Genomic DNA, 18,768 nt, shown 5'->3' with positions numbered 1-18,768 from the left:
CCTTGCTGAAACAGGCCCTTAATTAGTACCTCAGTCGATTTGATTTAACTAACTCAGGGTCTCATTCAGAGCCGCTCGTAAGCGGCCGCTCGTTCGTTCCGAGCGATGTTCGCACAACTGCGCATGCGTACAGATTGTAATACGCATGCGCGAACTAGTCAGTGCGGCCGAAAATCGTGTGCTCGCTAAATAGCGAATGCCTGCTATTTTGAGTGACAGGAGGAGGCGTATGTGGGTGGTAACAGGGGAAGGTGCTTGAAAACGGGGAGTGGAGATCAGAACGCAGGCGTGCCTAAAGGTCAAAACCGGCGTTTTAAGGGTGTGCATAATTAATACAGCAGCGTCATCGCCCACGTCACTTGGTTATTTTATAGTCTGAACTGCTCGCAAAATTGCGGTAGGAAAAACCAGCCACAAGAATAGCGAGCAGTTCAGTCGCCGTTCGATGTACTCGATTAATCTATTAAATAGCGGACATGACGTATGATGCGAGCGGCCAGGGGGGGTATTTTTCAAAAAAACTACCGCATGTTTTGTTCGCTCGTTCAGACATGGAGGCGTCAACAGACCGCAAAGAGCGAACGGTTCATTTAAATAGCCAGCCCCTTTTTCTTGAACGAGCGAGCGCAAATAGCGTCCGGCTCTGAATCAGACCCTCTGCTCAACCATGGCTATCTCTAAAACCTGAATTGTTAGTGTGCCTGGAGGACCGCGTTTGGGAACCTCTGCAACAGATATAGCATCTGGAGGTACAGAGAGGCTGAGGCATTTGGGATAATTTGTGTGTGAGACCACTACTGCGAGAAGGCTGGCATGCTGAGACTTGTAGTCCCACAGCCCCTGGAGACCATATGTGTGAGCTATGCTGTATACATGTAATGTATTATTATGGACTCAGTAACCTCCTGTCAGGTGAGTGGCAGCTCACACAGAGGAGGAGGAGGAGCTGGAGGCCCTGACTGACACCATGACACAGGTCAGGGAGAGCCCCCTCCGGCGGGCGGCCTCGGAACTACAAGTCCCACCATGCCGTGCGGCGGCCGCGGAGTAGTTGGACGGTGATGGGCTGAACTCTCCCCATCCAGCAGCCGAGCACAGAGCGAGGTCACAGCGGGGGGAGCCCGGGCGGCGAGCGGCCCAGCACCGGCGGCAGGAGGAGGGTCGGTGAGGCGGACGGAGGAGATAGAGAGATAGGAGTCTCCGCGCGATCCATGACATGCTTCTCCCGGGCTGCAGCAGCACTCCAGTCCCCGGCTTCGGCCTGGCCTGAGCTGGGAGCATATCCCGGTGCCCAAATCGGCTCTGTGACCCCCGGTAGCGGCAGGATGACGTCCAAGGGTGAGTACCGGGTGCTTGCCTTCCTCCCGACAACTCAGTCACTGGGTGAGCCCCACCGACAACTCTGGAGGAGGGAGATTAGAAGAGGACAGAGTACACCTGCATGTGGGGGCCCCTGTGTAGCCGGCACTAAGTTTCTGATGGGGGATCTGCAGCTGTCCCCAACTTTGTAGCTGGCACTGTCTGGTCGGGGGGGCTCTCTGTAGCTGGCACTGCCTGGTTGGGGGGCTCTCTGTAGCTGGCACTGCCTGGTTGGGGGGATCTCTGTAGCTGGCACTGCCTGGTTGGGGGGCTCTCTGTAGCTGGCACTGCCTGGTTGGGGGGCTCTCTGTAGCTGGCACTGCCTGGTTGGGGGGCTCTCTGTAGCTGGCGTTGTCTGGTTGGGGGGCACTCTGTAGCTGGCACTGTCTGGTTGGGGGGCACTCTGTAGCTGGCGTTGTCTGGTTGGGGGGGATCTCTGTAGCTGGTGTTGTCTGGTTGGGGGGCTCTCTGTAGCTGGTGTTGTCTGGTTGGGGGGGATCTCTGTAGCTGGCGCTGTCTGGTCGGGGGGGGCTGTCTGTAGCTGGCGCTGTCTGGTTGGGGGGCTCTCTGTAGCTGGTGTTGTCTGGTTGGGGGGCTCTCTGTAGCTGGCACTGTCTGGTTGGGGGGCTCTCTGTAGCTGGCACTGTCTGGTTGGGGGGCTCTCTGTAGCTGGCACTGTCTGGTTGGGGGGCTCTCTGTAGCTGGCACTGTCTGGTTGGGGGGCTCTCTGTAGCTGGCACTGTCTGGTTGGGGGGCACTCTGTAGCTGGTGTTGTCTGGTTGGGGGGGATCTCTGTAGCTGGCGCTGTCTGGTTGGGGGCTCTCTGTAGCTGGCGCTGTCTGGTTGGGGGCTCTCTGTAGCTGGCGCTGTCTGGTTGGGGGCTCTCTGTAGCTGGTGTTGTCTGGTTGGGGGGCTCTCTGTAGCTGGCGCTGTCTGGCTGGGGGGCTCTCTGTAGCTGGCGCTGTCTGGTCTGGGGGGCTCTCTGTAGCTGGCGCTGTCTGGTCTGGGGGGCTCTCTGTAGCTGGCGCTGTCTGGTCGGGGGGGGCTCTCTGTAGCTGGCGCTGTCTGGTCGGGGGGGGCTGTCTGTAGCTGGCGCTGTCTGGTCGGGGGGGCTGTCTGTAGCTGGCGCTGTCTGGTCGGGGGGGGCTGTCTGTAGCTGGCGCTGTCTGGTCGGGGGGCTCTCTGGTGCTGTCTGGTCGGGGGGCTCTAGGTAGCTGGCGCTGTCTGGTCGGGGGGCTCTCTGTAGCGGGCGCTGTCTGGTCGGGGGGGGGGGCACTGTCTGAAAAGGTTTTCTGTAGATGACTTGTAGGAGGTTTGTGCAGTGTTTTAGTGCATTGTGTCACTTGAAGAAATGCTAATGAGGTATTCTTTGGCAGCTTAGTGCATTGTATCCTATAAATCCCTGTGGGTCTGCCTGGGATCCAGCATAATACGTGATATAGCTGAAGCTCTGCTGTGGGACTGGTGCTGGGATTCTGGTTGGCCATGGGTGTAATCAATACATAGCATGGAAAGTACATAGACCTTATCCTCCATGCCAGGGATGTTGCATGGTGTTTTAGTGGTCGAACCACACTGTACAGTGTCTACCTTGGAGGTGCTGCTAGCAAGGCCATGATGTCATTTTACCATTCTTAATTATCAGATTGCATGAAACCCTTTGTTTTCACCTGTTTGCAGAGCTGGGACCGGTTCATACCACCTGTCCTCTATTGCCTGACAGCAGATACAGTGCCTTATGGCCTTTGCACCAGGTGTTGGTGAACTTTCCCTGTGAGTGCATTGGAGAGGGTGAGAGGCTGTGCCGGTCGGCTTTCTGAGTCATTGTGTGAGTTTTCTATACCTCACTGGACATGGTGATCTGGTTATAGTGTATGTACATGGCTTTCTATCAATAAATGAGGTTTTGCTGGTGCTAGGCGTTGGGGTATGTTCCCTTTTCTCACATATTTAAATGATGAGCAGATTTCTTGGTGATTCAGAGGGTGTGTGGTAGTGTCGGAGGAGGGAAAACTTTAGAGACGTGTAAGAAATTTTTGTCTGGTGTGATGGCATGATCTGTTAGCCGTTATATAGGACTCCTTGTGCAAGCCAGCTACAAGTTTTGTGAGTTTAAAAGGAGTTTCTATGTCACTAGTTTTGTCTAGTCGTAACAATGATAAGTTTAAAACAGGTCTCTATTATGTTGAACTACGATTCCCGTATCCTATAACATAAACTGAAGTGCCAAAAGTCATGGGATAGCAGTATGTAAAGGTAATGGTAGGTAACGTTACTGTTTTGTGACATCTTGGAAATGCCCAGACCTGCGTCAGTTGCAATCTGACATTTCATGAGTCAGTTTGAACACCAGCTAGACTGCTCATGGCAAGGTGACGTGAATTATTGGAGTTCAAACAGGACTTGATAGCGGGTGCCCTACAGATGGGACATTCCTTTTCCGAAGTTGTGCAGACATTCAACATTCCTCGATCTACGGTGTCACATGTACTGGGAATACCTCACTTGGTGTGGTCCGATGAGTCAATGTTCCTGTTGTTTCGAGCTGATGGTAGGGTTCGGGTGTGGCACAGACCCCATGTCAACAAGGCACCATCCAGGCTGGTGGTGGATCCGTAATGGTGTGGGGTGTGTTCAAGTGGCATGGATTGGCTCCGCTGGTCCACCTGAACACTTAATTGACTGTTAACTACTACGTTGCATTGCTTGATGACTCTTTGCAGCCCTACCCCCACAATGATGGAATATTCCAGCAGGATTATGCACCGTGACATCGGTCCCAAGTTGTCCAGACTTGGTTCTAGGAGCATTCTAGAGAGCTCTGAAGAATGGTGCGACCGCCACGATTACCCGACATGAACTCAATCGAGCATTTATAGGAGGTGGTGGAGGGGTCCATTCACACCCAAGAAACTGCACCTACAAATATTGGGGAGGTGTGGGAAGTTATCCAGATGGTATGGGTCACCATCTCCCCAGAGGTCTTCCGTCCACTTGTGGAATCGATGCCACGTCGAGTTGCTGCACTTTGCCAGACTAGAGGGGGTCCTACATGATACTATATTTACTAAAGGTTGATTTTGATCGATTTTAAGGTCCATCAGCATCGATATTGTGGTTCTGGGGCTAAATCACACATTTGCTGGTACTTAAAAAAAAAATAAAAAAATCCAAAATTGTCTGTTAGTAAATGTTTGATATAGCCCCAAAAAGACAACATAAATGTTTATCAATTAAATCGTAAATATACCACTAGGCCTCCATCCCATGACTTTTGGCAATTCAGTCTATAAAGCTTGTTTAAAAGGCCTACTAATATGTTATTACAAATAGGTGTCTACTTCATTGATTAAATGTACTAATTTAACTTGCTAAGATTAAGAGTAACGTTCGGCCCCTATTGAAGGTTATTGGGCGGCCTCTTAAATGTATCCTGCTATTAAGCATGAACGTCTGTTGGTGGATCTTCTGAACTTTAAATTAAGTTTGATGCAAGTTGCAAAGTGAATAGTGATTTATATCAAATGATATCTCTGCACTGCTGAGGGCTCCTGACAGCTAATCAACATTATATCGGTTGCAAACTTTCGGTGTATGAGAATTATTTGGCCTCTTCTAATGCGTTCTAGTCTTGTCTCTGCCGCGCCTCCTTTAGTTTTGTTTCCGGAGAGCTAACTTGGACTATGTTCTGGATTGTATAATTCTCCCTTATCTAAACTGAAGACATTCCCGTGTTCAAATTTATGATCTTAATAAGCTTGCCTGCTCGTTCTGTCTCTACACTGCAGACTGGTCATGATATGTCAATGTAGATGCATGTTGTTTTATTGCACTTCTGTTGCTGATAAGTTACTATAAATTACATTTCTATATCTTAGTTTATTGCTTCCCCAATAAAAAATATCGGGGACACAGTATATATAATATTTATAGGTCATTTTTTTTATTATATTGTACTTTTTTGTTTTGTTTTGTGGTTGGTGATGCTTAGTTTTTCTGCTACTCAAAATATTTCCATTGTTTGCGATATGTAGTGATTGGTTCATCACCTAGGCCAGTGATGTCACAGCGGCTCAAATGACTGCAGTTTAAGCTATTTGACCTGCATGAGATTCCAATATTGTCTAAAGCAAGTGTGTGTTGGGGGTAGGGGTCCTTGAACTGTCATTAGTGGAGTGTGGGGAAATAGTTCTATTTATTACCGAGGTGCTTTGGAATGTTTGTCATCCTGAACAGTGTATGTTACCCTGATGGTTCAGATATAATATACAAAAAAAAGTCTATATTCCCTGTGAAATTTGCTTTTTAAAGGGGGGCTGAGAAGATAGTGTTTTAAATGAGCTGTCTAACACACTCCTTTTAAGTATAGACTAGATATCTGAACGCTTATCTAATAACAGGCTGTCTTTACGGAGGTTAAGTAATTGCAAAGTAATTATAAAGTGCTTATGGAATTCACGTTTGGCAGAGCTGCTTTGCAGGCCTGAATCACGTCAGATGATGAAACCGTCTTTATGTGCTGGGTTTGTATTATTCCACAGCTCATGTCTTCATTCAGGACAAGAACTGATTCACAATCGAACATCTGAGCAGGTCAGGCGGGCACATGGCTTGGCCCGGGGCATTGGCACCCGTCTGTCTCACAAGTTGCTGTTTGTTTGACTCTATTCGCCAATGCACACTGTGGAAAGGAGCATTACTTACGGGCTGCTGTTTTGCTGTACTTCGTGCTAACTTGTATCCGGCAATCAGATGCCAAAACCGGCTGCTGGTTTATTTCTCAATTTGATAATGTGGGTTTCGTTATAGTTCAGGCTTTGGGCCTTAATGAGACAGAGGTCTTACTCATGTCAGGTGTGTGTGTATATGTATATGTATATATATATATATATATATATATATATATATATTTCTTCCTTCTGATAAGGATGAAGGTAACGGTTACACAGTGCACATATAGCCCAACGGATTGTGGGTGTCTATTTTATTTATTTATTTTCTCCATTTTAACGTCCGTAAGATGCCACAATATACTGTGATTCTGTAGTAGCTGAATCTGTTTGGACAGACAGGATTTATGGCGCGGTAACGGTATCAATGTTTTAGTCCCGAAGGGGGCAATACAAATAAGCGCTTCAATTAACCTCGCTGTCTAGTCCGACTATAACAACTAAAGTGGGGGGAATGCTGGTTCTCTCGACTAAAGGTGCCCAAACACTGGCCGATTTTAGGCTCGATTTGCACGAAAACGATGCATCGGGACGATATACATCGTTTAAAAACGTGCAGCTTACAGGAACGATAACTGTCTGATGCGTGGTTCCCGCGGGTCGTTTGTCATATCTTCAGATATTAACTACTGCAGGTAAGATCTGGCAATCTCCTTAACGACGCACTGGAAATCAGTAAGGACGCGCGATAGGCCGTTAGTCACATTGCGCAGTTTATCGAGATATCGTCTGGCCAGGACGGTGACTTACCCGGGGAGTTCAAGGGGAATCGTTGACGACATTGCCTCTTTTGTGAGTCATCCTGTGTGTGGGGGTCTTTAACCTAGGTGTTTAGTCATGAGAACCGGGACTTTCTGACTAAAGTGCTGGCCGCGAAGCTGTTAGAGCCACGCTAAGCCGGAAAACAGCCTCGCGGCCGGCACTTTAGTTGGACTTCTGTTCGCACCCTCAGGAGTGTGTGAGAAGAAATCCCTTTAGTTGACCTAACAGCACGTTGAATTGAATCACCCTCGAAGTTTTTTGCCTTATTTGGGACAGTAAAAGGTAATACACCATGACAGCGACACACAGGTAATAAAAGCATTGGGGTTGTTGGTATACAATCGGGAAACCGGCTGCCTTAGTACCGGCAGCCGGATTCTCGACTGTCATATCCCGGTGAGGGTGAAATGCCGGGCGTCTAGATGTAGACTCCTGACATTTCTCCGACGCCGGGAAACTGGCGCCCAGCATCCCGATCGAAGGGACACCAGAAGACCGGCGCCCGGCATCCCGATCGAAGGGATGCCGGGCGCCGTGAGCGGACAGCCGCGGGGGGGGGAGAGGGTTAGGTTTAGGGCACCCAGGGGGGACTTAGGGTTATGCACCCCCCGGGAGGGTTAGGGTTAGGCTAGGGGGAGGGAGGGTTAGGGTTAGGCACCCCCGGGGGAGACTTAGGGTTAGGTACCCCCCCGGGGGACTTAGGTGTAAGCAGCGGGGAAGGAGGGGGTTAGGGTTAGGCACTTACAGGGGGGATTAGGGTTAGGCATTTGGGGGGGAGGTTAGGGTTAGGCACCCCTAAGGAGGGTTAGGTTAGTTTATACTTACCTTAGCGACGATCAGGATTTCCAGCGCTGTCGGGCTTCCGCTGCCGGGCTCTGCTCATCTGTCGGCCATGCGGCCGGCAGTATTTCATACCGATTCCGGGGTTGTTCGCTCCTGCCCGTTTTCCTTGCACACCATGGTGGTGCAAGGGAAAATCTTGCGATGCTGGAACTAGTACCAGAAATGGATGATATGAGCGCATCACGTTGCTTTGAATTGAGTACCCCTCTCTATAGTTTCTTAATTACCTCAATCTTTTTTTATTTCAAGAACAAAGTGGCGTCGGCTCTCTTCCGTTTCCCAAGAATCCCCCACGATGTACGTGTCACACTGGAGCTGCGATAAGGGGACTATTTCAGCCTCATCACATATGATGACGTTAAACTTGGTTAGAAGTGGACCTTATATAGCTTTATCAGCAGAGGTGGTAGAGGTGCTAGCTTTTCCTGGTAACGTTATACAGTTGTCCTAGTTATTCTCGTGCTGGTTTAGGTGGGGGGCGTTCACCTGCGTAACTATAGTTCTTTTTTATTTTTCCATCCAGATATCCTTGGATCAGCCCATGGATGCAGGGCTCAGCTAGTCTTGGATCAGCCCATGGATGCAGGGCTCAGCTAGTCTTGGATCAGCCCATGGATGCAGGGCTCAGCTAGTCTTGGATCAGCCCATGGATGCAGGGCTCAGCTAGTCTTGGATCAGCCCATGGATGCAGGGCTCAGCTAGTCTTGGATCAGCCCATGGATGCAGGGCTCAGCTAGTCTTGGATCAGCCCATGGATGCAGGGCTCAGCTAGTCTTGGATCAGCCCATGGATGCAGGGCTCAGCTAGTCTTGGATCAGCCCATGGATGCAGGGCTCAGCTAGTCTTGGATCAGCCCAGGGGTCTGATATAGACTCAGAGGTGTCACTGAACGTTGGCAGATAATTTAATCAACACATTCAGAAATCTATTTATAATCGGCTATTTCTGTCTTAGCCCCAGATTTCTTTTTCTGGCTCGCCAGAAATGGCTGGCTGGTTCCGATGGCCGTGCGTAGCTTTCTTACCGATGTAAAGTTCCTTGTTTTGTCCCAAGTACAAATCTCGCGCCTCCGGTAGCAACAGGTGACCGTAAGACTTACACCATTAGTTTTCCGGATTACGGTCTAAACTGAGAGAGACCGAACATAGTGAAACGTTGCGGGTTCTTTTCACAAATCTACGTGCGCTGTACAGCGACTAGAGGAGCGAATGATTCTTGTTGTGATTACACCAAATGATTAATAAGCTGTAAGTAGTTGTTTTCTTGTAGCAGAAGTTTGCAGAGTTGAGCGATTATCCGTAAACCGCACTTGCGTCTGAGTCGCGCTGCGCATGCGTCAAAGTACGTTACGGTAGTCCCACGAAGCGACTTTTTATTTGCAGTGTGATTGATCGTCAGGGAACGTTTGAGGGGCGGTAATGGGGAGTGGTGGCGAGGAATACAGGGGTCCCAACTGTTTTGGGGCTGTCGTGACCTGCATCTGCGATCCCATACGCAAGAAATATGGGTCTAGCGTCTCTGTTGCCGCGACCATGCTGCGGACTCACAGGCTCACTCAGGACTGCGATAATTGAATGGTCTGCGGCTGATGCTGCGTCCTTGTACGCCGATGTTTGGATTTGCAGCGAAGCCGCAGGTACTGTAGGTGGGTTAATACATCTCCTGGTGCCTGCCACATTTGCATATTCTCTTACACAGACGCAGCGGAGGTGCATCAACGTACAATTCTGAGCCTTCCTCGCAGGAATCGCGCTGGCTCCCGCAAATTGAAGGCAATCACATTTGGCCCCAGGTTATAATATTATTAGGCTGTCCCCTCTTTCACACCATGTTTGGACTATGGATTAGTCTGATGGTGCACTATAGTTGTTCTTTTGTTTTACTTGCAATCATTCTGGGGGAAGAAATCCTCGCCCGTCCTATATGTTGTGGTAACAAGCTACACACCACAGCGACGCGGTCATTCTTACAACACGCAGCAGATTGTGCACAAGATAGGATGCCTGCCAATCCCACTCTGCCTACTGCTATCATGTCGGATCATGCCTGTCTTTTCTTTTCACGTTTATTATTAATGTGGGTTACGTTGGGAAGCAAATCTTCAGTCTATAAGGAAAGTCCCATGGATCCGATTTATTGGTTTATTACCGGTTACTTCTATAGCGTACGCATGTCTTGCAGCACGTTTACAGAGAATATTTCCGTCATTCGCGTCAGTCCCTGCCCAAGTGGAGTTTGCAATCGAAATTCCCTCTCGCATGGACAGGCCAGGTTGTTTTTTGGTCAAGAGCCAATAAATCTACAAATCTATCTGAAAACTAGGGTTGGGGGGGGGGGGGGGTGAATCACTTGTTTGCGGCTTCCTCTAGAGCACAGGAGATATTCAGTTGTTTGCGCTGTTGGCTCCTTTCTCGCACGAGACTGCACAGGATTAGCCGCATCAAGCAGCTTCTCCCGTGCTGATGCAGTTACGGAGCGACCGGAACTAAGAGAAAACCCACGCGCACACGAAGGGAACATACAAACTCCACACAGATGGGACCTGATTGGGATCAGACCTTATAGTTCAGTGCTGCGAGACAGCAATGCTAACCACTGTGACACCATACTGTCAGATTCTAATACCCAGTACCGATGCATGACTGCTTTAGCCCCTGTCCATCAGCCTTTGTATTGGAGCTGCAGGTGTACCTCCCCCCTTTTACGGTTTAGTGTTTTATTTTTTGTTTTTACTGTAATACATAAAGAAGTAGGTGTGTTTTCCCCGGGGGTGGGGTTTGTGTTACCGCTTATATACAGTAGGGGGCTCTGTTTACAGAAATTGGGGGGAGACCTGGAGAGCACCAAAGCGGGAGGGACTGGACTTGCAGGACGGAGGGGGTCTGATAATCCCAGTGGCGGAAGGCCGGCGATGGGGTAAGGCTAGATGAGTTATCTTGACAGAAGGAGGAAAGAGGAAGGAAGGGAAGGAATTATGGGGAGAAAGATGGGAAGGGGGGATTAAGGAATAAAAACCACCACAGGTGCCCTTTCAGACTACGTTTTTCCTGTATACTGTGTGCTCACGACTCAGCGTGTGACTAGTCCCTAATTAGCTTGTACCGTTCTCTGCAGCTTAGGGGGTGTGACGGACACTAATGTTTTGGGGCTGTAGTTCTCACTGAAATAACCATAGACCATTTTGATGGTGCCATCTGTTCAGTGTAAAGCTGCCCATCCACTAGGCGATGTGGGAGACGAAGGCACAATTACGACGCCGTCGTCTCCCGCGGGGTGAACTGCATACACTGAACGTTCAGTGTATGCAGATCAATCATGCCCGAACATGGCAATCTGACGGCGGTCGTCAGGTTGACAGTCATGTTCGGGCGATGATTGATGTTAAAAACGACCAGCGGGCGCGCATCGCTGGTCGTTTTTAACATTTTATGGTGCATACACACGGTCAGATTTTTCTTCAGATCTGAACGATAACAATTTAAAAAATCGTTCAATCGTTCATATCTGAAGGAAAATCTGACATGTCTGAGCGATGTGCGTTCCCGATGGTCAGATAACGATATCTGATGTGTTTGCAGTCAGATTTGGACGATTCCATTCATGTTAATGCAGTCAAAAATCGTTCGTAGTTCAAATTGGTCAAATCGTTCAGATCGTTCAATCGTTCATCTGACAAATCTGACTTTGTGTATGCTCCACTACTGCCCGATTTGCGGGCGATTACCAAGCAATGGAGCGATAACGACCGTCGTCATCACTAGGTATAATCGCCTAGTGGATGGGCAGCATTAGTCTGCATGGGCTGCACTCTTCTACCAGAGACCAAAACAAAAAGTCTCACTGCTCTTGCACTTGCGGCTGGCACTGACTGACGGCTGTGCCCGTCTCTTGTAGAGTCACAGTGGTCTTCACGCAGCCATCTCGGGTCATTACATTGGGAAGAAGAACATGGATGGGGGCATTGTATAACTATTTCTAAGTATTCCACTTTACACCTTTTTAGGCTTTAAGGAGCAACCTGTCATGTACTAAATATTCTGCGTTACTTAGGACACTTCTCTCCTAGAAAGAATAAACCCCTTTCTAAAACCTCTCTGCTCCCTATGTGCCAATGCTGAGTGTCCGCTGCAAAGGGGGAACTTGTGTTCTGTCCTGGGCGGATTCCTCCTGCAGCTCCTCTGTGCTGCTGGTACCTAAGAGGGGTGAGACACGGTGCATTGTGTACAAGTAATAATATCACCCCCAATAATGTAAGTGCTTCCTCATTGGCTGTCTCATGGCACCATATATGCCCGTGTGTGTGAGTAGAGTCTAATTCCCAGAAATAGACCCCTTTCTCCAGACTACCTCTAGGGACATGTCTCTTTCAATGAAGAGTAAATATTTTACATCGTGGCAGCCCGGCACATGTGCACAAAGCCATCCCTTGTCAATACGGCGAGCAGGCTGCTATGGGAATGCGGAACGCTCCTTCCTCTAAACACAACCGCCACAGGCTGACATATCTGGCAATCCAAGTTGACTGAGGTCAATGTGTTAAATGACTTGAGCATAGAGGGAACCGTGCAGAGGAGTGTGGGGCAGCCAGCCCTCCTAAATACACAGCGTAATGAAACGAATATTAGGGGTGACCTTCATTAAAGCGCGCTGGTCTGTAATCGCCCTGTCATGATGTGCCGTCTCGTGCTGCCAGGCTCTCTGATGTGCAGGTGTATTGTTAGTGCTGGTACTGTTCCTTGCTGGCATTATTAGACAAATATTCATTTAATAATGTCACATTCCAGCATTCACATCTGTGCTGCTTTCTCTATGCCTCTGTCCGGTGGCTCAGGGCTGTGCGGGTATTGGTTGTGGTTGAGGCTTGCAACCGGGGCGACCTCTGCTACCGTGCCAGTTGGCGTTGTTTGTTCAGGAGCGTGACTGCCATCTACTATGTTACTTGGGCGTAAAGTCAGTGAACGTGGATAAACTGAGACGTTCCATCCAACCGATCAGCTTCTACCTATCATTTTATAGAGTGCACGTGATAAATGCTGAGACGTTCCACCCAACCGATCAGCTTCTACTTATCATTTTATAGAGTGTACGTGATAAATGCTAAGACATTCCATCCAACCGATTAGCTTCTACCTAATATTTTATAGTGTATTTGATAAATGCTGACTATGAGCAACTTCTCCAGTCTTTAGAAGGTTTGATAAATCTCCCCCTCAGTGAGGTGCAGTATCTAGCGCTCATTTGTATTGCTTGTCGCATCCATATGTAAACGATGCAAGTTATTGAAGGAACGAATAAGGTTGGCGCTAATATATTGCTATGGTATACCCGCTAGGACGGCAGGAGTACACTGTATTAGCAGTCTGCTAATATAGTGTTCTTTGTAGGGTGGGCATCACAGAAGGGCACTCCTCTGCGTGTGGTCAGTAGGAGAGGGACATGGCCTTGAGACGTGCCCCCTTTTCATCACTGTAGGGGGTGTGTACAGCACTCACTCAGAGACCCCAAGCTCGCAGTGTGATATGGGCAGGACGCATTGCAGGACTTCAAATTGGGCAGGGCACTGCGCCCCACTGAAACAGCCTAGTGGGCACGCTACTACTATATGCAGACATCGGGGCAGCGCAGGAGAAGTCTGGGAAGTGGGAGCTAGAGTTGATTTATTGGTATACAGTCGGGAAGCCGGCTTCCCGTCTGTCATATCCTGGCGAGGGATGAAATGCCGGGCGTCTAGATGTAGACGCCTGACATTTCCCCGATGCCGGGAGACCAGCGCCTGGCATCCCGATCGAAGGACAGCCACAGGGGGGGGGGAGGGTTAGGTTTGGGGCACTCGGGGGGGGGGGACTTTGGGATAGGCACCCCCCCCGGAAGGGTTAGGGTTAGGCTAGGGCGAGGGAGTGGGAGTGTTAGGGTTAGGCACCACCCGGGGGACTTAGGTTTAGGCAGCGGGGAAGGGGGGGGGATTAAGGTTAGGCACTTGGGGGGGGAGGTTAGGGTTAGGCACCCCCCGGGGGACTTAGGTTTAGGCAGCGGGGAAGGGGTGGGGTTAGGGTTAGGCACTTAGAGGGGGGATTAGGGTTAGGCACTTGGGGGGGGGGGGGGAGGTTAGGGTTAGGCACCCCTAAGGAGGGTTAGGGGGTTAGGTTACGTTAGTACTTATCTATCCACGATCGGGATTTCCAGTGCTGTCGGGCTTCCGCTGCCGGGAACTCTGCTGTTGTCGGCCAGGCGCTGCCGATTCAGATTTATTAGAGGGGAAGTAGGATATAGGGATGATATTCAGAGGGGGACATTTATCGAACCTTTCAAAGAACACAAGTGGAGGCGTTACTGATAGTAACCAATCAGCACCTAGCTATCATTTATCATGTGCAGTCTATAAAATAACAGCTAGAAGCTGATTGGTTGCTTATGGGGTTATGTCGGTTTGTCCTCTTTTAGAAGGTTTGATAAAGCTTTCCCCTTGTTCTGATAGGCTGACGATGTCTAGGGAGCTGGAGGAGGGGTGGAAGCAGGGCACGTCTGCTGGCTTCTGTCCCTGTGTTTATGGGGGATGAGTGTGCAGAATGCCATTGGCCTGAGAGCGTTTTTGTGTTGTAGGCATACTTCAGCACTGATCTCATCGTACAGAGGAGGTGGTGGTGGTGACCTTATTTTTTCCAGAATTCCCATCCGCTTACCACTTAGCGGGTGAGAAGTGGCTGCTGGTTTATGTGCTGATAACTGCTGTTTGGGGAACTTTAATCTCATTTGAAAATAAACTTTCTTACGATGTTCTGAATCACCGCAGAACTTTTCGTTGTGACTCTTGAGTGCACAGGGGTGCCCGTTACATAGTCAGAACCATCGCAAGCTGGCCGGGCTGTAACGAGTTACCACCTCCGGCTGCCAGCACCAGAAGTGTTAAAGGAACGTTATCACTACAAATACTTGCACAGGCCGTGTCAGAGGGTTGGACAGAGCTGAGGAATCGTGTAGCTGCAGCACCTAAATACTTGCCGCTGGAGCATAACTCCTTAAGGGTAATAGTTACACCTCTCCCTGCACTGGGACCATCACTGATATGCAGCTCTAAGTGACAGCCTGAATTTAATAGATATCAATCTCTATAATGGTCTGTCTGTTCTTTTTTTTAATAAGGCGGTATGGATTCTGCGCGGATGTGAAAGCCATCGACCTAGAGGTCACATGAATTAACCGCAGGGACAATCGAGGCAGATTGGGAGAGACAGGGTGCAGGGGACTCAGCGCGTGAGAGCTTGCATTCTAAAGGGAGGGGGTAGTGGGAGACAGTAGGAGTCTACTCGGGTAATTCATGACATACCTGAAGTACAGCGGCTACACTAAGGACTTAATTCAGAGTCGGTCGAAGCGGCCGCACGGTTGTACGCAGCCGATGTTCGCTGATCTGCGCATGCGTACAGTTCGCAATGTGCGTGCGCAAACTAGTGGCTACGATCAGAAATATCTCTCTCCTTGAACACCGGCAGGTCGGTAGTTTGAGTGACAGATTGCGGTGTTTGTGGGTGGTAACAGGGGAAGGTGCTTGAAAACGGGGGAGTGGAGATCCGAACGCAGGCGTGCCTAATTATGCGAACGGCGTTTTATGGGAGTGCATAATTAACAAAGTAGTGTCATGGCACATGTGACATGGGAGGTTTTTACACTGACATGATCGTAGAGCTTAAGAGAGGGTAAGGTCAACCTTAAGCTCTACGACCAGTTCCAATGGTATACGATGCTCGCGATTTAATACTTATGTAGCCGGAGATGACGTGTTATGCGTACGAGATGTGGGCGTATTTTTAGCGATCCGACCGCATACACCCCTTGGTCAGCCAGCTAACGATCCGACCTTAGGGACGCAACATACGTGTGGATCATTAGCATATCCGGTCCCTTTTTCTATACGACCGTGCGGCCGCTTCGACCGACTCTGAATGAAGTCCTAAATGTCTCGGCATTAGGTTTCTGCGATATGAAGCCTGAAATTGAGATCACAATTTTGTGAGGGTAAAGACGTAAAACACACAATCTCCAATACCCTGCTTGCATAAGTGTACACACCCCTTCATAACGGGGCTGCAGGTGCAATCAGAATTGATCAAAATCATGTAGAAAGGTAATTGGCCTATGGTGAAAGTGGTTGCGATCAATTCCACGTACGGATCAACCGTCGGGATCTCCTTGCAGTGGAGTTGGTCACATACCGCTGGGACAGCCTTCGCCTGCAAGGTGCTTACTGAGAATCTACTGGATTTTCGGAAGGCACAGTATCTACCAGGAGAGGGGGGGGGGGATGGGTGAGTCATATTGTTGCCATTCGTGGGGGGCAATTCATTTTTTTTGGGTGTGAGTAGCCGCTGGGCGCCCAATACTAATTGCAGATTGCTGCTCGCAGCCACCTGGGGTGCGAGCAGAAATCCCACCAAAGTAGGACTTTTGGGTGCCTTAACCCTATCACGTCCAGCTTTTAGAATGGATTAGCAGCTTTATGCAGATAATCCCCTGCGTATCTAGCGCGACAGCCATGATAAGTGACGGGGGTCTGCTACACTTGGGCCTACAACAATTGAATATCGTCCGTCACTTTAAACTTGAGCTGCAGGCACGAGAAAAAGGATTGTTTTAGTGAAGATGGTGGTTGTTTTTTATGTAACCTAGTCGCTGTGTAATGTCAGTCTAACTCTAAAGGTGTGTACACACTGGGCGATTAAAGTGAACGACTTAACGTTATCGTTCAGTCGTCCACTTTATCGTCCATTTTTAACACCAAAACGATGAACGATAACGACGATGCGCGTTTCCGTGGGTCGTTCGTCGTCATCGTTCATCGGGCTGACATGCAGGCCAACCTGACGATATCGTCAGGTTGCTGCATGTTGGGGAATGGGGGAGAGAGCCCGGCGCTGAACGATATCGTTAATGATATCGTTCAGCGGCTGTGCTCAATGTCATGAACGACACTGAGCACAGTCTGCCGGGGACACACTAGACGATATCGCTCAGGGAGCATATCATGTAGTGTGTACGCTCCTTAATAAGCTGCATACACACACAACGATTTTATTACCAACGACTTTCTGTCAGAATATCTGTCAGATTTTTTAAAGTGTAATGAACGATTTTTTTGAACTACAAACGATTTTTGCATATTCCCTTAATGAAAATCGTTCAGTTGGTCAGTCTGACTGAACTACAAACGTGAACGCGCATGAACGATAATCGTTTATCGTTTTAACTCAGAAAGTGAACATTATCGATAATCGTTCAAAAAAATCGTGTGTGTATGCACCTTTAGCTTTATATAGTGTTCACTCTAGCTCCGGCGGCAGGCAGGGCGCCGGAGCTAGAGAGGGCAACCTTATGCGCGCGCCGAAAAGGGGTCGTGGTCATGAAAAGGGGGCGTGTCTATAAGATGCGTCCCCTTTTCGTCATACTTGGGGGCGTGCCGGGCAGCCCCCAAGCGCTGCAGAGAGGGAAAATAGATGCCGGGTGCATGCGCCCGGCGTCTATTCTCCGGCGGTGACCGGGACACCGCATGTTTCTCCACTCGCGGGACACTGCGTCCCGCGGGTGAGAACGGCACCCGCAGGCTGTGAGGGCAGGGCGCTTTTTGCCCTCCTCCTGGAGGGCAGGGCGCAGCGCCCCGCTAAAACAGCCTAGCGGGAACGCTATTTATATATGAACATTTCAGTTTAGGGATTTAGTGGTCCTTTAAGTCCATTAAGGAGGTGCTGAGCAACCATCTCCTATTGCCAGGTGATTGCATTTTCAATGCTTCGTGGTTTCCAGGGTCTGATTTATTGCTAAATTGACTTTAAAATGTACGATCTGCTTGGTTAGAGGAGGTAATTAGACGGGGAACTTCCCCCAATCTTTATCTGTCTCTAGAGTAGTACTCGGGCAGGATATAGGTCCTGTAGAAGAAGCAGCCAGGAACGCAGCCCCACATCCATGCTCTTGCCTGCCGCTGCTGCTGTTGTAATCCCTTTACCCTCACCCGACCCGCAGCTAGACTGGCGCACCGCAATGGGTTAAGTACATCTGTGCGGCAGGGGACAAGGTGCTCAGCATGTGCCAGTGCATTCTGTATTCCGTTTCCGGTGGTTTAAGAGCGTTGTGCCATCTGCCGCGTGCAGGACACTCCTGGTCACTGGCAGGCTAAGCTGATTTACCGCCCCCGGGGGCCAAAGCTGCCGCACAGTCCAGGGTGTGCTGATCCCGCGTAGCAGAGAACCCAATTGCACCTGTTCTTCAGGAGTAACCGGACAACCTGTTATATAGGAAGGACGCTACTTGCTCTCTTTTTTTTTTTTTTTATTTATTGTACATTTTGAAAATAAAAACTTTAAACTGATGATGACAAAACTGCTGTACAGCTTCTAAGCACTTAATTAAGAACAGAGGTGAGTTAAGCGATCCTGGCTGCTGCGGTACCTGGAGGATTTAATCTGCTGCCTAATTTATCTGCATTCCCAAACAGCTGGCGCTTACCGCCTACTTGTCTCGCTCGCTGGAAGCGTTACCCGTCAGACCGTAAACTCTATTACCAGGAGCAAGGCTGGCGTTCTCGCTGTACTTACAAGTCCATAGGGGACACTACCTGCTGCCCTTCGTTTGTAAATGTGTTCCAGCCGAGTAAATCCATTAAGTGGAACTTTGGTTAACGGAGACGTGCTGTGCTTTTTGTACTGCGCGTCTGGTAAACGAGGACATTAAGTGAAATTTATTGCAACAATTACAAATAAAAAGATAAACAATCTTTATTGTGTAAGCTTGCAGGCCAGGCCTCCTTCCTTGCCGCTCTGCTAAGACCTGATATTGCTTTATCACCGAAACTATTTAACGTGGGGCTCATGCCTTTTTTGCGTTGCTGGGCTCCTCTCCGGGAATCGCCACCCTGCACCGCGTGAGGAATAACGTCACTGGAACCGTTCAAAAGCAACTCCTAAGCCCCGGCGTTTGCTGAGATCTCCGCTCGTTCACAATGGTCTATTGTATGGAGTTGCGCTTAAGCCGTGACGCATTTTGGGATCCCTGGAAAGGAGCCCCCTAATTATTATTGTCCTGT

At 49.3% G+C, this 18,768-nt stretch overlaps 1 protein-coding gene across 1 annotated transcript in view; it reads left to right on the top strand.

Annotated features, from left to right (window-relative positions):
• Positions 1-1,020: 1,020 nt before the first annotated feature.
• OTUD7B (OTU deubiquitinase 7B) overlaps positions 1,021-18,768 on the top strand; it is a 64,607-nt gene continuing 46,859 nt past the window's right edge. The window contains exon 1 of the mRNA XM_088474168.1: positions 1,021-1,338. Coding sequence (XP_088330294.1) covers positions 1,212-1,338 — 127 coding nt within the window. The 5' untranslated portion in view covers positions 1,021-1,211. The remainder of the gene's footprint in view (positions 1,339-18,768) is intronic.

The sequence above is a fragment of the Taudactylus pleione genome, unplaced genomic scaffold, assembly GCF_031769625.1.
Source record: "Taudactylus pleione unplaced genomic scaffold, aTauple2 ptg000148l, whole genome shotgun sequence".
Lineage (NCBI taxonomy): Eukaryota > Metazoa > Chordata > Amphibia > Anura > Myobatrachidae > Taudactylus > Taudactylus pleione.
This window is presented reverse-complemented; position numbering and strand designations above follow the sequence as displayed.